The 22,601-nt window shown below is 42.2% G+C and overlaps 1 protein-coding gene across 1 annotated transcript in view; it reads right to left on the bottom strand.

Annotated features, from left to right (window-relative positions):
- Positions 1-22,601, bottom strand: part of LOC132819527 (synaptosomal-associated protein 25) — a 128,974-nt gene that overhangs the window by 49,138 nt on the left and 57,235 nt on the right. The window contains exons 2-3 of the mRNA XM_060831083.1: positions 10,722-10,852; positions 6,097-6,138 (exon numbers count right to left, since the gene is read on the bottom strand). Of these exons, the coding sequence (XP_060687066.1) occupies positions 6,097-6,138; positions 10,722-10,793 (114 nt within the window). The 5' untranslated portion in view covers positions 10,794-10,852. The remainder of the gene's footprint in view (positions 1-6,096; positions 6,139-10,721; positions 10,853-22,601) is intronic.

Raw genomic sequence — 22,601 nt, 5'->3', positions numbered from 1 at the left:
CTATCTAGAAGGTCAATGGTGGCAAATACATTGGAACACCACCACCTGCAAGTCCCCCTCCAAGCCACACACCATCCCGAAGTGGAAATATCTCGCCGTTCCTTCAGTGTCGCTGGGTCAAAATCCTGAAACTCCTTCCCTAAGGCCATTGTGGGTCAACTTAAAACACACGGTCTGCAATAGCTTAAGAAGGTAACTCACCACCTTCAAGGACAACTAGGGACGGGCAATAAATGCTGGCTCAGCCAGCAATACCCATAGATCACGACTGAATAAAACAAAAATATTTTTACTTCCTCCAAATCACTGCCTCAAGTTCTCCTGCCTGTCTCAGCAGCACTTACTTTTCCCAGGGGCTGTTACTGACGCTTCAGACCATTATAGGAGGCCTATTAATGTTCTCATTAATTGGACAGTTAATTGTCCATCTATCCAGTTAATTGGACTGTTAAGGAATGACCTTTCACCTCAATGTCATAGTCATGGAAGGCTGCAGTAAAATTCAGGTCTTTGTGTGTATCATAAATTGCAAGCTCCTCACCCGTCCTTCCCCCTATACCATCTGTAGGATTAGGACAGCAGGAAGGATTTGAAAGGAAATAAAGCCTTCATTATCCCAGACAGAAGACTGCCTTCACTGCCAGTACATTTTCTTTCTATTTAGTCCTGTGGTTACATCTAATCGTGAGGTAGGTGATTCAATAAGATTGGAAAGGATTTGCCTCCAATTTTGTTCGTGTCTCTTTGTATATCAAGCTGCAGGGATACAGAAATCTGCATGTTTTCCACATTAAACACAATGGGATTTTACAGTAAGATTGAGTGAAATGGATGCTATTTTCAGTAACTGCAGAAAGGAACTTCTCTTGGGGAAAGCAAGCCTGTTTCATTACCAGGGCACTGAGGGAAAGGGAGTAAATTCTAACATATTAACAAAACAAAAACAACAAACTGGGAATGTCAGCAAAATTCTTCATCACTTCAGAAACTCAGCAGGCAGATCATCTATCGCTTCTTTTGGAATGAATAGAACTTTCTGGAAGTAGTTTACAGAGAAACAAAAAGTGAAGGAAAGGCTCAGCAAGTCAGAACATCTTTGCAGAAAGAGAAAATTTACAAACATCGAGCAGGAGTAGGCCATTCAGCCTTCCATCATTCTTTGTTATCATGGTGGCCATCCAACTCGATAGCCTGTTCCTGTTACCCCCACCCCCCCGCTCGTCCTTTGATCCTTTACCCCCCTCCCCGTCCTTTGATCCTTTCAGCCCCAAGTGTTACATCCAACAGCTTCTTGAAACCATACAATGTTTTGGCGTCTGTGCTAATAAATTCCATTGGGTTAACTCTCTCTGGGTGAAGGAATTTCACCTCATCTCAGTCTCAGATGGTTTATCCCCTATCTTTAGATGACGACCCCTAGTCTGGAATCCCTGGGGAACGCCCTTCTTTGCTAATGTTTCAGGCCAATGATCTATCATCAGAATTACTTTTCGCTGAGCTGGATGACTGGACAGGATGGTCCCTCATGGGCTTCTAATACCCTGGCCTCAAGTTCAAATGGGCATCAGAAGCCCAAGACAGGCAAAAGTTATAACTTTGTGGGTGCTCCGCATCCCAGTGTAAAGTTCAGGAGTGCAAGATAGGCGCTGAAAGACCAGCAGCTCCAGGGTAAAACTTTTCGAGGCACACATGAAGTGTTGAGCTTTCCTGCTGTCTATTATACATATTTTGTAATCATTGATTCAGACTTGACATCCCTTTTGCAGCAAGTAGGAACTGAGCCTAGGTTAGCTGGGCTCAGGGGTAGGGACACTACCAGTGTGCCACATGTGCAAATTCACTGGCCCACACAGATATTTTCTAATCACCCTGTTCAGAGATGCTATCATGATTTGGAGAAACCAGTGTTAAACTGGCGTGGACAGAGTCAAAAATCACACAATACCAGGTTATAGTCCGACAGGTTTATTTGGAAGCACTAGCTTTTGAGGCACTGTCTCTTCATCAGGTGGTGAAGGAGCAGCGCTCTGAAAGCTAGTGCTTCCAAATAAACCTGTTGGACTATACCCTGATGTGTGATTTTTAACCTTGCCCAGAGATGTTATGGAGCAAATGGGACTTGAGGTTGGCCTTCAAGCTCAGAGGCAGGAACACCACCAATGAACTACAAGAACTCTCCTGCTGCCCAGTATATTGGAGAGATATGGATATAAATTGCCCATTTAAGGGTATTCTCCAGGCTACAGGCAGGGGACACACACAGCTTTCCCCATCACCTGTAACATTGTAGACCGTGGGTCGCAGACAGTGTTGCACTGACATAATCCATCTTCCTGTCTTCCCCATGTGGAGAATGAGAACTTGCCAATGACTTTTTTTTCCCCTGAAATAGTCAATCAGGAGTCCCTCCAGCTTGATATAATCTGATGCTTATTAAAGTAAACATCCCTCATAGATATTATGGATGTACCCACACCACATGGAGTGCTGCAATTCAAGAAGACGGGCTAACCACCACCCTCTGAAAATCTATAACAAATAGGCGACAAATGTTGGCCCTTTCAGAAACGGCCACATCATATTAAAAAATGGTCTACGGTGCCTTATGAGGAGAACACAGTGCTGAGTCTTTGGAAAGGTAGCTTTTGAAAATTGGGAGAAATGTACATAAAACATAAGCAATATGAGACCATACAGCCCCTCGAGTCCCCCTCTTCACAGGCTGATCTGATTGTGGCCTTAACTGCATATTCCCACCTATCCCCAATAACCTTGTATTACCTTGTCAATCAAAAATCAGTCTAACTCAGTCTTGAACATGGTCAATGACCTGGCCTCCATTCTCTGAGGTGGGGAAATCTGGCCCTCAGAGAGAAGAAATTCCTCCTAATCTCCATTTTAAATGGAAGGCCTATTTTCTGAAACTGTGCCCCCACCGCTCAGATCTAGATTTGAACACTCACCCTATCAAGTACTTTCAGGATCTTTCAGATTTCAATAAGGTCACCTCTCATTGGCCATGCTAAATAACAGAAAGTGAGGACTGTAGATGCTGGAGAATCAGAGTTCAAGGGTGGCGTTGGAAAAGCACAGCAGTTTAGGCTACATTTGAGGAGCAGGAGGGTCGATGTTTCAGGTGAAGCCCTTCATCAGGAACAATCCTGATAAGGAGTTTATGCCTGAAACGTTGACTCTCCTGCTCCTCAGACGCTGCCTGACCTGCTGTGCTTTTCCAGTGCCACCCTTTTGGACTCATGTTAAATAGCCTGTCATGTCTAGGAATGTGCAGGCTAGGTGTATGAACCATGGGAAATGCAGGGTCATAGAGATGGAGTGGATCTGCATAGGATGCTCTTCAGAGGGTCAGTGTGGGCTGAATGGCCTGCTTCCAACACTATCGGGATTCTATGAACCACAGAAAGTTCTGTTCCACCAATGTTAGTGAAACATGATATGGTTATATGGGAAAGTGGACATGGGGAATATTGAATCAGCCATGACCCTATTGAATGGCAGGGCAGCTTTGATGGGCCAAACGACCTTCTCCTGTCCCTATTTCTTACGGGACCATGCAGGTGAACATCTGCCTTTCGGACCAGACTTTCACATGACGATAGTTTTGTGAAGATGACGTGATTTTCATTCCCAGTACCTTCCAATCCTTCAGCTGTAAAGAGGCTGTCACTTGCTATCAATAATAGTTTGTCTGACCCTGGAGCTGGCTCATATCTTATGTAATGAGTGGCAGATATACTTGTGCTGTCCTTTAAGAATTTTAACATTACATCAGACTGCAGTTGGCAGATCTATTTTCAGAGTTTCCTCAGAGCTAGTGATGAACTTAACTGAAGTGTTTCTGTATGATGGCTGACTTGTGCCTCCTGGCCTTCCTTCAGAGGAACATTTGCAGACAGCAGTAATCATTATCTCCTGTAAGGTCATTTTGCATCACTGCTAATGATAGGCATGTAAGACTCTTCCCTAACAACTAGTTAGCTCCATTCTAAGGATATGTTCACTTTGCATAAATCAAAGGAATTAGTTGTCCAAAACTGTATACACTCTGAGATTATTCAGATAGGAATAGCCAGCTTATTATTAGCCTAATTAATTAAATTATTTGAGATTGCCTCCAACTTTAAAATAAAGCAATCATCCTAAATGAAGTGTGCACATTCAAGATTTGATAACAGAGAAACAGAGTTAACAGTTCATGGCTCGAAATGTTAACTGTTTCTCTCTCCACAGATGCTGCTAGACCTGCTGAGTTTCTCCAGCGTCTCCTGGGTTTTTAATAGATTTCCAGCATCTGCAGTATTTTGTTCTAAAGATCCACAGTTTGCTTTTTAAAGAGACAAATATGAACAATTCTGTCCTTGAAAGAATGACCCAAACTATACCTGCGCATCACCGTAGGCACATTACAGTCCCCCAGTAGCAGAGTCTATTTTAATTCATCAATTCCTTGAGCAAGCTCATCTGAACGAATGCTCCTGCATTATGTGCACACCATTTTTAAGGTCATCGGATTTCAGTGACAATTCTGCTAGGCTATCTGCTTCAATGAGGAGATACAGCAGCTGCCTGTCAAAACATCCCTTTTGATGGAAGCCACTCATTTCCCTTGAGAAACACACAACAGGAATTCTTTCAGCAGGTCCACGAAACCCAACTGATGTCAGGGCTAGAGAATATGGTTCTGAGTTGGGTGATCAGCCATGAATGCTGGAGCCGGTTTGAAGAACCAAATGATTAGAGTGGTGCTGGAAAAGTACAGTAGGTCAGGCAGCATTCAAGGAGCAGGAAAATCAACACTTCGGGCAAAGTCCTTCATGGGGCTTTTGCCCAAAACGTCGATTTTCCTGCCCCTCAGGCGCTGCATGACCTGCTGTGTTTTTCCAGCGCCACTCTAGTCTTGACTCTAATCTCCAGCATCTGCAGTACACACCTTCACCTCGAAGAACCAAATGGCCTACCTGTGCTCCTATTCTAAGTTTCTATGACTCGTGGTGGTGATAAGAGGCTGCTGCTAGGCACTCTGCCCATTGTAGGTGACAGCCTGCCTCTGTGAGCTGCTCACTCCAAACTGTTCTCAGCTGCTGAGCCTACAAGTGGGAGGTGAGTGTTTCCATATTGAGCCACTGGCTCAAAGACATTGTGGGTGACCGTGTCGGCAGGTCCCAACAACTTAAGAGGTGAATCCTCCAGTGGCTGCACTGAGACAACAGGACAGTTATGACCCAATGGAAATGGTAGATCTACAGTTACAACATTTAAAAGGTATTTTGATAGTACGTGAATAGGAAAGGGTTGTAGGGATATCAGCCAGGAGCAGGCAGGTGGGACTAGTTTAGTTCAGGATTATGACAGGCGTGGACTGGTTGGACCAAAGGGTCTGTTTCCATACTGTATATCTCTATAACTCTAATTGATTCACCCTAATACTATAATAAGAGGGTGATCTTATGGTGGTAGTGTTCCTACTTCTGAGTCCATAGGCCCAGTTACAAGTCCCACCTGCTCCAGAGGTGTGTAATAACATCTCTGAACAGATTGATTCAAAGATATCGACAATAAAGTTGGATACTCTTGTGTTAACAGGAGGCAAAGGTATGTAATGCAGTATTCTATAAATAAACAAGCTATCAAGAAAGGATTTGAGACTAGTTTCATACTTTAATCATCTGTCTTGGGATCGATTTATCAATCACTGAGTAACAGAACAAACACAAGGGCTGAACTTTCTCTTTGTAAATCCCTAACAACTGCTATAGATAATGATGTTAATTAAAGTGGGATGGTGAAAGGGTAGAATTTACAGAGTCAGTTTTACTCTTTTAGGATTGAGTGCAGTTAGAGCCTTACAAGAGATATTTGCATCCCAGATTCCAAATCAAAGATATAAAATATAGAAAAGAGGAGTAGAGATAGGCCATTCAGCTCTTCTATCCTGCTCCAATAGGAAAATGATGTGTAAAATGGAAAGTTGAAGAGAATTCTCTCGAAACTAATCCATGTAACAACCAAAACTTACAATTGAAATGCTTAGCATAAAACAACAGAACACAGTCCACATCTGAACATTAAAGTCCTTACCTCTTCAACCAGTTGAAGCATGCGGCGAGTGCTTTCCAATGACTGTAAATAGGAAGAAAGACAGAAAATGAATTGAACAAAATCAGAAACTACACAGCTTAAATAATTTTCAGGAATCATTGAATCAAATGGCAATTGAACAGAATAGGAGGGCTCTTGTGGCACTGGTACTGCCCTAGCTCTGGGGGTTGGTTAGCGAGTTGGCCAGGTGCCTCATTTGTGATGTTAAGTGGTGCCAATAGAATGGATCCAATTCTGGTGCCAGGTTAACGTGAAAGTCCTGTTTTTTTTTCAAACATGTCCCTTGTCTGGGTTTTGGAAACTCTCAAATTAAGCTCCTCACCAGTTGTCTCTCTCTTATGAGAGAGTGGGACTGAGCCAGGAGTCCCAGGTTCAAGCTCCACCTCCTCTAGAGATATGTAACAACACCTCTCAACAGGGAGATTAAAAATGCCTAGAAATGAATGTGGCCACATGCATCAATATTCCTATGTTAACCTGTCAATTCTCCTTCCATAGCCTTGCAAATTGCTCCCTTCAGATATTTATTCTGGTGCCAACTGGAAGTTACTATTGAATCCTGTTACATTTCCTTTGTATTCACAGTAGCACTGTGCCTAGTAATTTGGGGTTATGAGTTCAAATCCTACCACAGTAACTGGGGGAATTTACATTCGCTTAATTTGTGAATCTGAATTTAGAAGGAAACAATGTTGCTGGTAATGGTCATCAAAAAACAATTAGATTGTTGTAAAAATTGTCCATTTGGTTCACTGAGGTTTTTGACAGAAGGAAATCTGCCAGTGTTACTCTGTCTGGTGCTTATTTTAATCCAAATCCATAAGAATATAGCTGAATATTTGGTCCTGAGGCACTTCATTCTAATGACTGCAGTGGTTCAAGATGGCAGCTCACACAACTTCCTGAAGGACAATTAAGAATGGGTAATAAATGCTGGGCCAGCCAGCAACACCCACGTTGCATGAACAAATGAAAAAAAACTGCCCTTTCAAACAGCTGAGCAAGCCACTCACTTAAATTAATATTGTTATGAAACAGTTTGACCGGAAGTATCATCTGTGATTGAGCAACATTTTTAAGAGGTTGCAATAAGTTACTAGCAACAAACACAGAAATTGCTGGAAAACCTCAGCAGATGTGGCAGCATATGTGGTGTGAAATCAGACTTAATTTTTCTGGTCGAGTGACCCTTCCTCAGAACCTGCTGAGCTTTTCCAGCAATTTCTGTTTTCTTGTTCTTTCAGCATTTACATAAGAAGGATTGGTTCTTTAACAAGTTTTTCAATGTTTAGATTTTTTCTAGGCAAAAAATAAGAGATATGAAGTAGGCTAAGCCTCTATTCTTGATATTGTTAATGACAGAATCTGATTGGTACTTTTGTAGGATTGCAAGAGCTATAGTTTTATTCTAAGATGTTTGAATGGATCTCTTCTGTCTTGAGCTGTTACTGTATTGCTCATTGATTCTGTGCATAGCGAATACTTGGGGAATGGGCATGAGGGTCACTTGGGGATATGAGGGTCTAATATCCCTCAGTACAATTGTGTCAAAGGTTCAGGAACCAAGGTTGGCTCTCTGCACTCTTACATTACCATGGCCATACCTCCACACTGCTTCAGACTTAAGACCATCCTGCAGCCGTCTTCCAAAATGAAAATACAGCAGACAGCGACTTTTCAAAGGGAGAATGGTCTGTTGGAAGCTTCCCAACTCAACATACCTACATTATTGATGTGAATCCGGCTCTAAATTGATGCGATTTTATGATCAACCAGACCAGAGACAAAGCTCAAATAGATTTTTAATTAAGATGGATATGGGCAGGAAGTACATCTAATGCCTAAGCAGACACAGAGTATGAACGGTTGTGCTTTAGCCTTTCTCCTTAGAACAATTTACCTTCCGGCAAGTCAGTGCAGATTCAGAACACTGTCATTATCAGCATTTAAACTACTGAACTTGAGCAAGTCATATTAATACAGTGCAACCATTGTACTGAATAAAAATATACTTGTCCTTTTCACAGGTTACCACACACTTGAAATGCATTACATAATCTGGAAAATGAGTGTAGATAATCTCAAATACTGGCATTAATTGTACATGACAGTAACTTGTAAAGAAGCAAAGTAAGGAAGCTTGTATTTAGATTGCGTTTCTCACAGCCACTTGACACTTTGAAGTATATTTATTGTTGAAATGCAGGAACCGCAACTGCTAATTTGAGCACAGCAAGCTTCCACATGTAACAATGTGTTGACAACCAGCTAATCTATTTTAGTCATGGTGAGTAAAGGATATATTTTGGCCAGGACGCTGTGGATATTGCCCCTGCTATCATTCTATGGGATCTTCCATGCCAAGTGGAGAGTGCAGCCAGGGCCTTAGTTCAATGCTTCATGGCCAAAGTCAGACCATCAAACAGTGCAGTTGTCACTCAGTACTTCACTGGAGTGATTAAGATCTAGAATGGAACTTACATGTGGAACTTTGTAATTAAGAGACGAGTGTGCTAAGAACTAGGTGAAATAATCTTAAAGTGGAATAGCACAGAATTCCCACAGTGTGGAAGCAGACCATTCAGCCATCAAGGCTATACCACCCCTCCAAAGAGCCTTCCACTCAGAGCCACCATATCCCTGCAATCCTGCATTTCCCCTGGCCAATCCACCCTAACTTGCACATCAATGGATTGTGGGAGGAAATCAGACCACCCAGAGGAAACCCACGCAGACACAAGGAGAATGTGCAAACCCCACACAGACAGTCGCCCGAGGCTGGAATCGAACCCGGGTCCCTGGAGCTGTGACGCATCAGTGCTCACCACTGAGCCACTCATTGCATATTGTGCATGAAATTTCTTTCATTTGAAAAGTTTTTAACTATACCATACTCGCCAAATTAAGATTTTAGATTGTATAGAGGTCTTGTTAAGGTGTTTATTGTAGGGGTTCCTTGGACATTAATGGTGAAGCTGCACAATGAGATAAACCTATCATTAATGTACATGCAGAAAATGGAAGGAGCAAATTTAAAAGGCAAAAGATGGTACAGAGAGAGGTGCCTTGGGAAGGATGGACTGACAGAAATCTGACACCAGTTAGGTCAGATTTAATCTAGAACTAAGTCCAGCTAGATCCAGAAAGAAACATTTCTTATTTGTAGAGCATGCAACACCTCAAAAGATGTTGTGCATCAGGAGAAGGTTACATTGTGGTGACTGAAGGTATGATGAAAATGCAAACTTTGAAGATGTCAATAAATATTGCAGGAGAAGTAACAAAGCAAAAAAGTTTAGGATGAGGGATCTGACTGTTGAGATAAGTTTCTGTTCCTGACAATGAAGCAGGAAAAGGGGGGAATTCAAAGGACATTTGACATGAATAGCACAGACATCCGCCGACATTTCTGCCACCTCCAAAAAGACCCCACCACCAGGGATATAATTTCCTCCCCACCCCTTTCCACCTTCCGCAAAGACCATTCCCTCCGTGACTACCTGGTCAGGTCCATGCCCCCCTACAACCCACCCTCCCGTCCTGGCACTTTCCCCTGCCATAGCAGGAACTGTCAAACCTGTGCCCACACCTCCTCCCTCACCTCCATCCAACGCCCTAAAGGAGCCTTCCACATCCATCAAAGTTTTACCTGCACATCCACTAATATCATTCATTGTATCCATTGATCCCGATGCAGTCTCCTCTACATTGGGGAGACTGGGCGCCTCCTAGCAGAGCGCTTTAGAGAACATCTCCGGGACACCCGCACCAATCAACCACACCGCTCGTGGCCCAACATTTCAACTCCCCCTCCCACTCTGGCGAGGACATGCAGGTCCTGGGCCTCCTTCACCGCCGCTCCCTCACCACCAGACGCCTGGAGGAAGAACGCCTCATCTTCCGCTTCGGAACACTTCAAACCGTTGGCATCAATGTGGACTTCAACAGTTTCCTCATTTCCCCTTCCCCCACCTCATCCTAGTTCCAAACTTCCAGCTCAGCACTGTCCCCATGACTTGTCTGGACTTGTCCTACCTGTCTATCTCCTTTTCCACCGATCCATTTCAACCTCTCCTCCCTGACCTATCACCTTCATCTCCTCCCCCACTCACCCATTGCTCTATGCTACTTTCTCCCCACCCCCACCCTCCTCTAGCTTATCTCTCCACGCTTCAGGCTCACTGCCTTTATTCCTGATGAAGGGCTTTTGCCCGAAACGTCGATTTCGCTGCACCTTGGATGCTGCCTGAACTGCTGTGCTCTTCCAGCACCACTGATCCATGAATAGCACAGCAATCAGTCATTGAGAATGAAGCAGACGAGAGAGATAGGGTGGGCTGAAGCCATGCAGGTATTGGTTGTATTCTTGGCCTGATCCCCTTCTTTCTCAAATGCTGCTCTTGACATTGCTATCCACAGCCAAAGAGTTAACTTCCCTATGTTAATGGATTGTACCTTGCTCTCCCTCTCCAGTTCCCTGCACCACAGCTTGTGTCTTGCAGCACGGTATTACTGAATCAGTTGAGTGCACCAACACAGTGACATGAATTGTGAAATCAGTGGGAATTAAAAGACAATTTAGAATTCAGGACCGTCTGACTCACCTCATCAGCCACCTGGTCAGCACGCTGTTGCATATTCTCCAACTCATTGCGCATATCTGCATCATCGGCCATGATGAATTCGAGCTGTCACTGGAGACTTCAATCCCAGAAAGTAACAGCACCAGTTAGGTCTGTAGCAAAAGGAAATTGGATACATTGAAGTGATTAACATAAATTTAAATGATAATCCTTCCCATAGTTTCCATTGAAAGAAGACTTAATTTGACAACCTCAAAACGTAATTATTTATTATTGAAATTAACAAAAGAGAAGCATCCAGTGTCAATGATACTTTTGTGAGACCACTTTGATTAACACCCTGATGAAAGGTTAATAACTCTGTTTTTCTCTCTTCACAAGAGGTGCCAGACTTGCTGATGAGCATTACTAGCACTTTCTGCTCTGATTTCAGATTTCCAACATCCACAGCATTTTGCTTTTGATGAACAACCTGCCACATGTTTGAAACTAGTTACAGCTCATTCTCATTTTGACTGGCTATCTACCTTATTCAGTCCTGTCTCATGAACATCTGCTCTGCTAAGACAAGGCATAACTTTACAGGAGAAAATATTAATCTGTGAGTATGTAGAGTCTTACAGATGGTCCTACTTGTCCATGCTGACCAGATAGCCTAAGTTAATCTAGTCCCATTTGCCAGCATTTGGCTCAAATCCCTCTAAAACCTTCCTATTCATATATCCATCCAGGTGCCTTTTAAATGCTGTAACTGTACCAGTCTCCACCACTTTCTCTGGTAGTATCTGAATAATACGAACATTCAAAGAGACCATATTGAGTGATATCCTTCACTGAGCAGATCAGCCATAATGTCATTGAATGGCGTAAAGGCTCAAGGGGCTGAATGGCCTAGTCTTGTTTCCAGCTAATGTTTTAAATTGAGTGATAGCCAACTAAGTGCCAGTTCGAGGTTCAGGTGTCAAATAAAGCTTTATGATGGGGAATTATTTAAAACAAAGTACTCTAATGTATCCCTGACATCATAAATTCATATTACGATAAGCAAAAACTGGATGAATGTAAATATTGGAACTAACCGCATAGACTATTAGTTTTAATAACACATTAGGTTTTTCAATCTTTCATGATGTTATAACTCATCTATCACATCAAATGACAATGTAATTTCCATTTTCTGATTCTCTGCTTAGTGAGAATACTTAGTATGTCAGCTTGATAACTATAGCTATGTAAACTGAAAATTAATTTCATTCCATATGGACAAAACAAGCAATATCAGGTCGGCAGCAGTGAATTTAAAACTTTAAATCAAATGTCTGATATTCATAAACCAGGTGGCTTCATTCTCAGAGCCTAAATGATATTCGTTTTAATAAATAGACTCAGCTCTAACACAGCTGAATAGGAAATGAATGTGGAGTGTTTCAGAGATCTGTTATCAATTTGAACTCTACCGGCTAGTTTCCAGATTGATTGAGGTTCCTTTCAACACCATCCTCTTCCATTATTACAGTGCATTAATCAGAGAATCATAGAATAGCACAGGACTGAAAATGGCCATTTGGCCTGGCTGATCCATGCTAGCTGTGTGCAGAGTAATCCGATTAGTCCCACATTCCTTCCTCTTACATGCAGCAGTAAGCATAGATGGCATTGGTAAGACCACATTACAAATACTGTGCCCCGTTTTGATTTCCTTAGTTATGGAAGGATGTAAATGCAATGGATACAGATCAGAGAAGATCTATTAGATTGCTACATGAAACGAATGGGTATTCTTACGAGGGAAGGTTGGTCGGACTGGGCCTGTTTTGAGTGTAGAAGAGCAAGAGGAGAATTGATTGAAGTGCATGAGATTCTGAATGGTGAGTTATCATGGATGTGGAAAGGGTTTTCCACTTGTGGGTCAGTCTACAACTAGAGTCCACTGTTTTAAAATAAGGAGTCACCCTTTTAGGGTATAAATGAGGAGACATTTTTCTCTCAAAAGGTTGTGCAACTTTGGAACTCTGCCTCAGAAGATGCAGAAAACATTGAATATTTTTAAGGCAGAGGTAGATAGATTCTTGGCAAAAGCCTCCATTCCTGATGAAGGGCTTTTGCCCGAAATGTTGATTTTCCTGCTCCTTGGATGCTGCCTGACCTACTGTGCTTTTCCAGCACCACTCTAATCTAGTAGATAGATTCTTGTTCAGCAGGGAAATAAAAGACTATCAAGGTGTAGAATTCAAAACCCAAACAGATCAGCTGCAATCTTAAAGCATGGCAATTCAGATTTGAGGGGACTAATGTCCTATCATTGCTATTATTTCATAAATTCAGCACTGCTGCCTCACAGCACCAGGACACAGCTTTAATTCCAGCCTCAGCCTACTGTCTGTCATGAGGTTGCACATTCTCTCTGTGTCTGTGTGGGTTTCCTCCGGGTGCTCCAATTTCCTCCCACAGCCCAGAGGTGTGCAGGTGAATTGGCCGTGCTAAATTGTCCAGCGTGTTCTGGGATGTGTAGGTTAGGTGCATTAGTCAGGGAAAATGTAAAAGTGATAGGGTAGGGGAATGGGTCTAGGTGGATCCATTCTCCACCAAGGATGGAAACTCTTCAGAGTCTTGGTGTGGACTTGTTGGGCCAAATGGCCTGTTTCCACATCATAGGAATTCTATGATTATATGATTCTTTTCTCCTTCTGAAAATGCACCTTTTGTCTTACTGCATTTAAATTGAAGCTGTATCCATCATACTTACAAGCTATGTGTCCCAGTTCATAGAACCCCTACAGTGCAAATAGAAGCCATTTGACCCATCAAGAATGCACTAACCTTCCAAAGAGAACCCCACCTAGACCCACTGTTCCCTATATTTCCCACAGCTAATCCACCTAGCCTACACAGCCCTGGACTGTACAAAGCAATTTAGCATGACCAATCCACTGGACCAACACATCTTTGGACTGTGGGAGGAAACCGCAGCACCCAGCAGAAACCTACACAGATACAAAGTGAATGTGCAAACACCACACAGACAGTCATCCAAGGGTGGAATTGAACCTGAGTCCCTGCTGCTGTGAGGCAGCAGTGCTAACCACTGAGCCACAATGCCTCCTAGTTAAGTCCAAATTCTATTGTGTAAAATCAAGATTTCCTCAAGTGGTTCTTCTGCAACACATCTTAAACCTTGTTTTCTCCAGCTATCAACCTTTGAAATAGTGTTTCTTTATTTACTTTCTCTAAAGTCCTCCTGATTTTATACAACTCTGTCAAATTGCCTCCTAACCTTGTCTGGAGCGTTGACATGCTAGCACGTATGAATTTGAGCTAGGCCAGCTTCCAGTTTGGATTCTACAACAAGCATCAAAGGGGATAGTGCCTGTTTTACACAGCCACCTCAGACATCTCTACAATGCCTTCACCAAAATGACACTTGATATGTTTCCACCATTACCTGTACTGAGTTGATCAATCCCCTTATAATTGCAGCTGTAGAAAACAGATTAAATGAGTTCCAGTTCCATCTATTCTATTTTCAAGCTAAGTCGATCAAGAATTGCTTTCTGCAAAATTTGCTAATCAATTTGCGGTAGTGTGGCAGAATGGTTTGCTTCTGTACAGCAAGTCCTCCACAGCTACTTCAATGGAAAATTCATTCTATCAGCAACAAAAGAGGGATGGCCAATTCAGTCTTAATACATTTAATAAATTCACCTCTTCTCAGCCTATGAATTCAGCTGGCTTGCAAATTCAAAAGCAAAATCTGACCACACGCTAAGCAGGTTTCCAGGACTTCAGAAGACTACTGGAGAGGAAAGGGCAAATTTTCACACAGGAAGGAATATGAATCAGAGATTGGACAGAGACAGTGAAAGTTGTCATTTCACTGCACATCTATGTGACAGTAACCAGTTACAAATACAATGATTTTGTCGAAAGTTTCATTTACTCTTATGTGTGTATATTCTTCCAATTTGCTTTGGAACAATTGTCAAATTTGAATCCCAGTCAGAGTATTTTAGAATGGTAACAATACAGGAAGAGGCCAATTACTCATTCGTTCTCTGCAAGAGCAACTCAGCTGGTCCCTCTTCCCCGCTTTTTTCAGACTGACCATGCAATGTTTTCCTTTTCTCTTCAGACGCTTTTTGTAAACTGCACTCGAAGCTGCCTCTGGGGAGTGAGTTCCCGATCCTAACCACTTACAAAGTGAAAAGGACTTTACTCGTGTTGCTGTTGGTCATTTTTGCCAATCATCTTCAATCAGTGTCCTCTGCTTCTCAAGCAATTGTTGATGTACAGAAAACAGACAACAGGAATAAATGGGTAATTTTCAGGTTGACAGATTGTGACTACCACTCACTCCTTGTTATCCACTGACTCACAATCCATGGAGCTGTGTACTCAGGAATTTGGCTTCAGGCCCAGTTTTATCCTTACCCCATTGTCTGCCTCGCTAAACATCATGCAATCTTTCACACTGCAGGGTCGAAGAACACAGTAGTGGTCTCCGTTCTTTATTTCTTATTCATAGGAAATCCATGTCCCTGTGCCTCGTGGATAATGAGGATTGAGCGTAATCAGGTTTCACTAGTTCAGCACTTGGGCTTGCACTGTTTCCAACCCACATCCATAATGATGGCACTAAGTGTAACCTTTTCTGATGATATGAAGCTAGGTAGAACAATAAGCTGGGAGGAGGATGTGTAGACTGCAAATGAATGTAGACCAATTAAAGGGAGTAATCAAGAACATGACTGGTGAAATTTAATGTGAGGGAGTGCGAAGTGAAGGGAAATTGGAAATATTTTAAATGGTGAGAGACAGGGAAATGTTAGTATACAGAGGAACCTGGACATCCCAACACTAAGATCATCAAATGTTAACACGGCAAGCGAGTAATTAGGAAAGCACATGGAGATGCCAATCTGTATCAAGCAAGGACTGGAATGTAAGAGTGAAGTAGTTTTATTACAATATTATCGGGCCCTGGGGAGAGCACAGCTGTCGTGCTGTGTGCCATTTTGCTACCCATACCTGAGCGAGAACATCCTTACCAAGAGAATGCAACAAGAGTTTGCTGGATTGATCTCTGGGATGAAGGGATTGTGCAATGAGCAAAGATTGAGAATATTGGATTTAGATAATTTTGTTGAAGTATACAGCACAATAGCAGCATTCAAGAAGCACCCGGACAAAGATATGAATAGGAATGGAATAGAGGGATAAAGATCCTGTAAGTGAAGATAATTTTAATATGGAAGGGCCAGGTCTGTTGGCGTAGCCTTGGAGGGTTGAAAGACTTAATCTTGTGCTGTACTGTTCTTTGTCCATATATAATACTGAAGAGGCTTGTTGGGGCAGATGTTACGAGAATGACTATTCTGGCTGGAATTCGAGAATATGGGGTCACAGTCTTTGAATAAGGAGTTGCCCACTTTGCTTTGTGTAAAGGGGAGGTGATGTCTTAGTGCTTTATCATTAGACTATTAATCCAGAGACCCTGGTAAGGTTCTGGAGACCTGGGTTTGAATCCAATAAATATCTGCAATTGGGAGTCTAATGATGACCGTGAAACCATTGTCAATTGTCAGAAAAGCCCATCTGGTTTACAAATGCCTCTAGTAAAGAAATGTTTGTCCTTGCTCGCTCTGTCCTACACATGACTCCAGGCAGCTGCAAAGTGATTAATACTTAACTACCCTCTGGACAATTAGAGATGGGTAATAAATGCTGGCCTAGCCAATGATGCACACATCCTCTGAACGGATAACAAAATGGTCATATGTTTTAAAGTTATCCTCTAGTCCATAATACAGCTGGCCATGCCTTTGCTCACTAAGACATTGGAATTAAAATAAATATCTCTCCAATCAAGTTTGATTTTTATTCTTGCCCATTCCTAATTGTTGTTGAGCTGAGTGACTTGCAAGTCCATTACAGTGAGGAGTCAAGCACATTGCTGTGAATCTATGGTCATGTGTTGACAAGCCTGGGGTAAGAAAGGCTAATCTATAGGTATTTACAATAATCGATACGTTGCTGATTGAATTCAGATTCCATCTGTTGCCTACTTGGTAAGATCTGAATCCATGTCCCCAGGGCAGTAGCCTGGGACTGCAGACTAGTAATCTAGTGACTTTACCACTGTTGTATAATTGTGTATAGGACTGAAAGGGTTAACATTGAGGAGTGCATTGAGCACTACCACAATGATGATGGCACGCAGACTTGGGGGAAGAGGTGCGGGGACGCGGGGAACAGCTGATTGTAAATGAGAAAGTACAATTATCCAAGTGCTCAGGGTCTGGGACCAGTCCCCATCAGGAACTGTCTCCTTCAGATGGAAGATGGACCAGAAGATATTGAGGGAAGACCCAAGGAAGAGTTTCCTAACAATTCATCTGGAAAGCCGTATGCTGTCTTCACAACTTTAATGAGATCTACACACTCTGTGCTTCTTATAGCAGACTGACTCCTTGGATGGCTGGAATATCTCCAAGTTTGCAAATGCTGGGTGGGAAGGTGAACTGTAAGGAGGATGTTGAGACGCTTCAGTGTGATTTAGACATGTTGAGTGAGTGGGCAGACAGGTGAAGTATAATATCGATAAATGTCAGTTTGTCCATTTTGGTAGTAAAAGCAGGCTATCAGATTACATCTGAATGGTGATAGATTGGGAAAGGGTGAGGTGCAACAAGACTTGGATGTCCTTAACAACAGTTTCTGAAAGTAATTGTGCAGGTGCAGCAGGCAGTAAAGAAACAGTAGTGGGCGGCACGATGGCACAGTGGTTAGCACTGCTGCCTCACAGCGCCAGAGACCCGGGTTCATTTCCCGACTCAGGCGACTGACTGTGTGGAGTTTGCACGTTCTCCCCGTGTCTGCGTGGGTTTCCTCCGGGTGCTCCGGTTTCCTCCCACAGTCCAAAGATGTGCGGGTCAGGTGAATTGGCCATGCTAAATTGCCCGTAGTGTTAGCTAAGGGGTAAATGTAGGGGAATGGGTGGGTTGCACTTCGGCGGGTCGGTGTGGACTTGTTGGGCCAAAGGGCCTGTTTCCACACTGTAAGTAATCTAAGAAACAAATGGTGCGCAGGTCTTCATAGTGAGAGGATTCAGGTACAGGAGGACCCTGGTACACACACCTGGGGTATTGCATGCAGTTTTCGACTTGCTATCTGAGGAAGAATGTTCTGGCTATTGAGGGTGTAAAATAAGGGTTTATAAGACTGGGATGGGCAGAACTGACATATGAAGAGAGACCATATCGGTTAAGTTTATATTCACTGGAGTTCAGAAGATTGAGGAGGAATCGCACAGAAACGGATACAATTCAAACAGGGCTAGACAGGGAGAATGCAGGAAGAATGTTCCTAATAACCAGGGAGTCCAGAGCCAGAGGTCAATGTCTAATGGTACAGGGTAAGCCATTTAGAACTGAGATGGGGAGAAATTTCTTCACCCAGGGATGGTGAGCCTGTGGAATTCTCTGCCACAGAAAGCCATTGAGGCCAAAACACAGAATATTTTCAAAAGGAGTTAGATATAGTTTTTAGAGCTAAAGGGATCATAAGGTATGGGTAGAAAGTAGGAACAGGGTATTGAGTTGGAGGATCAGGCATGATCATATTGACTGGTAGGGCAGGCTTGAAGGACTGAATGGTCTATTCCTGCTCCTATTCTGTGTTTCTAACTGCCTGTTCACCCTTTAGTACCAGTGGACCATTCTCATTGTCACTGAAGTATACTTTAATTTTGTTGAATTAACTAATGTGTCATATTTCAACTGTTAGCTCTTTGCAAACTTAATTAACTATCTAAAAGTCCCTCATGAATGGTCAACTGCCTATATTAGGCAGCTGTGGTCCCAAACCTCTATAATCTAACTCTTGGACTCTCTTGTCCCAGCATCAGGGGCTCCTGACTGAACATGGGAAACAAGAAATGATCCCCACTCCTATATATAACAGCAAAGCACAGATTTACTTTTATAAGCAGGAACAAAATTCACACCAGCTGCATTCATCACATACAGTTGTTACTTGTAGATTAGCTTAATGTTTTAATTCATTGGCGTAATACTATAATTTTGTAACCTAGCAATTATTTAATACTGAGCAGAACTGCAGGGGTGGCAATGAAATTTGTAACACTTCCAACAATGCTGACATATCACTGGATGTTAAACCAGACTTCGCCCCCAGTTCATAGCTAGCATGCATGCATATTTTTCACAGAAAAACTATTAGCTACATTTTTCTCCCCTTGTCCAAATTGATAAACTAAACCCATTAGCTTCCACTACCTGATCATTCCTGTGAGTTTATGACATGCATTGCTGCACACCCTCCCACACTTGATAGGGTGTTGTCTGGGAATAATTAGTCATAGAGGTCTACAGCATGAAAACAGGCCCTTTGGCCCAACTAGTCCATGCTGCCCAGTTTTCACAATTAAACTAGTCCCATTTGCCTGCATTTGGTCCCTATCCCTCCATCCCTATCCCATCCATATACCTGTCTAAGTGTCTTTTCAATGACAAAATTATACTCACCTCCACCAATATCTCTGGCAGCCCATTCCAGACACTCACCACCCTCTGAGTGGAAAAATTGTCCATCTGGGCTTTTTTGTAACTCTTCCTTCTCACTGTAAACCTATTCCTCTAGTTTTAGACTCCCCTACACTGGGGAAAAACTGTTGGCTACCTACTTTATCAATGCCTCTCATGATTTTATAGAGCTCCATAAGGCATTTTGTGCTCTCGGGAAAAAAGTCCCAGCCTATTCAGCCTCTCTATATAACTCAAACTTTCCGGTCTAGGTAGCTTTCTAGTAAAACTTTTCTGCACTCTTTCTAGATTAATAATGTCCTTTCTATAGGAGGGCGACCAGAACGGCTCACAGTGCTCCAAATTTGACCAAATCAATGTCTTGTACAACTGCAACACTTATCCACCTCTGATAAGGTAAAGTCACTATAGTCTCAGAAGACTACAGGACTGCTCTCTCATTCGAGAGAGAGAGATAACTGTTGGTGGTTTAACCTGAGGGTCGCCATGCCTCAGACGAGGGGGGAGAGGTTGAAAAGGTGGGACCTTCATGGTAATCGCAATCAGCGCAGGAAGTTTTGGCATCACTTTGCATTGTAAACCAGTTGCCCAGCCAAATTACTGCAAACGATCTCTGGTAGTGCTGAGTAGATGGCCTTTCTCACAACAGAGGAATACTACTTCAGAAAGCTGTAAAGAATCAACAGCATTGTTGTGGGACTAGAGTCACATGTAGGCTAGGACAAAGATGAAATGACAGGTTTCCTTCACTAAAAGACAACGGGGACAATTGTTGTGTTTTTACAACAATCCAACAGCTACCATATCACCTTTAATAACACTAGTGACTTATTCCCACGTTTTTCCTCAAATTCTAAAATTGATTAAAATTAAACTCACATTCACTGGAATACTCATGAAAGCCTCAGGAATATCAGTCCTGGAACGTATCTGTCAGATTATTCTAGCACTGGTATGAGGTATTGGATGGAAACATGGAAGCCAGCAGCACCAAAACGAAGGCTATACAAAGATGTTAAGAGGAACATGTGCAAGGCTTTTGGGAAGGAACTACCTGAATAGCTCTTTAAAAGGGCCAGCAGCAGCTCAATGTGTTGAATGGTCTCCTTCTGTATTGTATATTTACAATTGGTTTCAAATTCTTCCATGGCCGTATACCACCTCAGATCTTCTCCTCCATCTCTAATACCTCTCCCAGCCCTATAATGCACTGTAATATCTGTGCTCCTCTAATCCTCAGTTTTCATTGAGATACCATCAAGGACTGTGCCTCTAGCTGTCTTTGTCCTAAACTCTAGGATGATCTCCTAATCCTTCCCACCTATCTATCTCTCCCTCTTCCTGTATGAGGATCTGTAAAATCAAGCCATTTTAAGTATGTGGTCACCTACTCCGATCTATCCTTAAGTGGTTCTGTGTCAAATTTTGTTTGACAGTGTGCCTGCAAAGTAGTTTGGGACATTTTGTTACCTTTCTATTCAATTAAAGGCACTGATTAAATGGAAGTTGTTGATGCTGCACAACTCCATGGTCATGCAAGAGAAGGGAGAAATGATGGCATTGTGGTATTCTTCCTAGCCTATTAATCCAGAGACCCAAGAAATATTCTGGCGACCTGGAATTGAGTTGTGCCATGGTCAGTGAAGGCATTTAAAAACAGCAAAAATCTGGAATTATGAGTGTAACAATTATCATTGTTGACTGTTGTAAACTGGACTCATCTGGTTCACTATAGTCATGGAGTTATAAAGCATAGAAAGAGATCCTTAGGTCCATGTCGTCCATACTGACCAGATATCCTAAAGTGATCTAGTCCCATTTGTCAGCATTTGGTCTATATCCCTCTAAATTTTTCCTGTTCATACACCCATCCAGGTGCCTTTTAAATGTTGTAATTTTACCAGCCTCCACCACTTTCTCTGGCAGCTCATTCCATACACGTACCACCCACTGCATGAAAAAATTGCCCCTTAGGTCCCTTTTAAACCTTCACCCTCTCACCTTAAACCTATGCCTCTTGTTTTGGACTCCCCTATCCTGGAACAAAGACCTTGGCTATTCATCCTATGCATGTCCATCATGATTTTATAAACCTCTATAAGGTCCATTTAAGGAAATGCCCTTTAAGGAAGGAAGCCGCTATCCTTATCTGGTCTGACCTATATGTGACTCCAGGTTGACTTCTAACTGCCCTCTGGGTAATTAGGGATGGGCAATAAATTGCTGGCCACGTCAGTGATACCTACATCCCAAAAATGACTGAAGAAAGAAGGAATGGGAGAGAATCATATATATAAAGGAGAGAGGATCCAATATTATGGGGATGTATGAATGAAGACAGAATGAAAAAACATCCTTGATGGAAATTTCAACATCCCGAATGTGTGATAATAACAGCAGTTTGAAAAAAGTGGAATCAAGACACAGAGGCAAACTGAACCAAGGGATTATGAATCAGAGTTTAAAGAAATTAAATTTGTGAGACTTGAGACACCAGTTGTGACAGAAGGTGTAGTTCACATGGAGACAGCAAACCGCAAAAGACTGCAGAAGAAATGAGGTAACATTAACGCAGCTTCAATAAGACGTACACAATCTTTCTTTTAAAAAAAGTGCCAGCCATATTTTATTCTTTAATCTTCTTATGTGAAAATAAATCTCTAGTGGCAAAGGGGAATGCAGAATGATTCTACAGTCAATTATATTACTTTCCCTGAGGCAATTTTTTTTCTGAAGAAAAGAAATTAATTAAAATTTTATTTCTATCATAATGGTATAATTGCCCTTAATGGTGAAAGAAGTTTCACAAGGTAAAGACAATGAATAACCAAACCAGCAGTAACAAACATTGAACATGCAATTGTCTTTAAAACAAATCCAACATCTACATTCCTTGCAGATCCCAACAAATACATGAGATAAAGTGTCCCAGAATCAAGACTTCCTTGGGGAGATATTCCTTAAATCCGACTTAGAAATTTGATCTTGTTCTACCAGTAGTTGTATTCCCCTGTCCATTGTTTATTTCTGACAAGACAAATGAGAGAATGAGGAGGATTTTGCTGCAAAAAACATCACTGATTTTAAACAATGTATGTCATTCTTAATGCACAAACTAGCCAGAAATTCCAGGATATGCCCCTAATTGCAGATCTGGTTGATTTCCCCAATTCCCCCACACAAATGTCATCTCATTCTTAGCCTCCTTATTAACCTTAAAAACTTGCTACAGAATATCAAAGCTCATGATTAACAGCATAAATACCATTTTAACAACCTGAAAATGAATGTCAATTACACTCACTGATCGTGAAAGGGAACAATTTATACTGTTATCTTC

Source organism: Hemiscyllium ocellatum, chromosome 10, assembly GCF_020745735.1.
Source record: "Hemiscyllium ocellatum isolate sHemOce1 chromosome 10, sHemOce1.pat.X.cur, whole genome shotgun sequence".
In the NCBI taxonomy this organism is placed as follows: domain Eukaryota; kingdom Metazoa; phylum Chordata; class Chondrichthyes; order Orectolobiformes; family Hemiscylliidae; genus Hemiscyllium; species Hemiscyllium ocellatum.
Note: the sequence above shows the minus strand (reverse complement) of the source record. Positions and strands in the feature narration are given on the sequence as shown.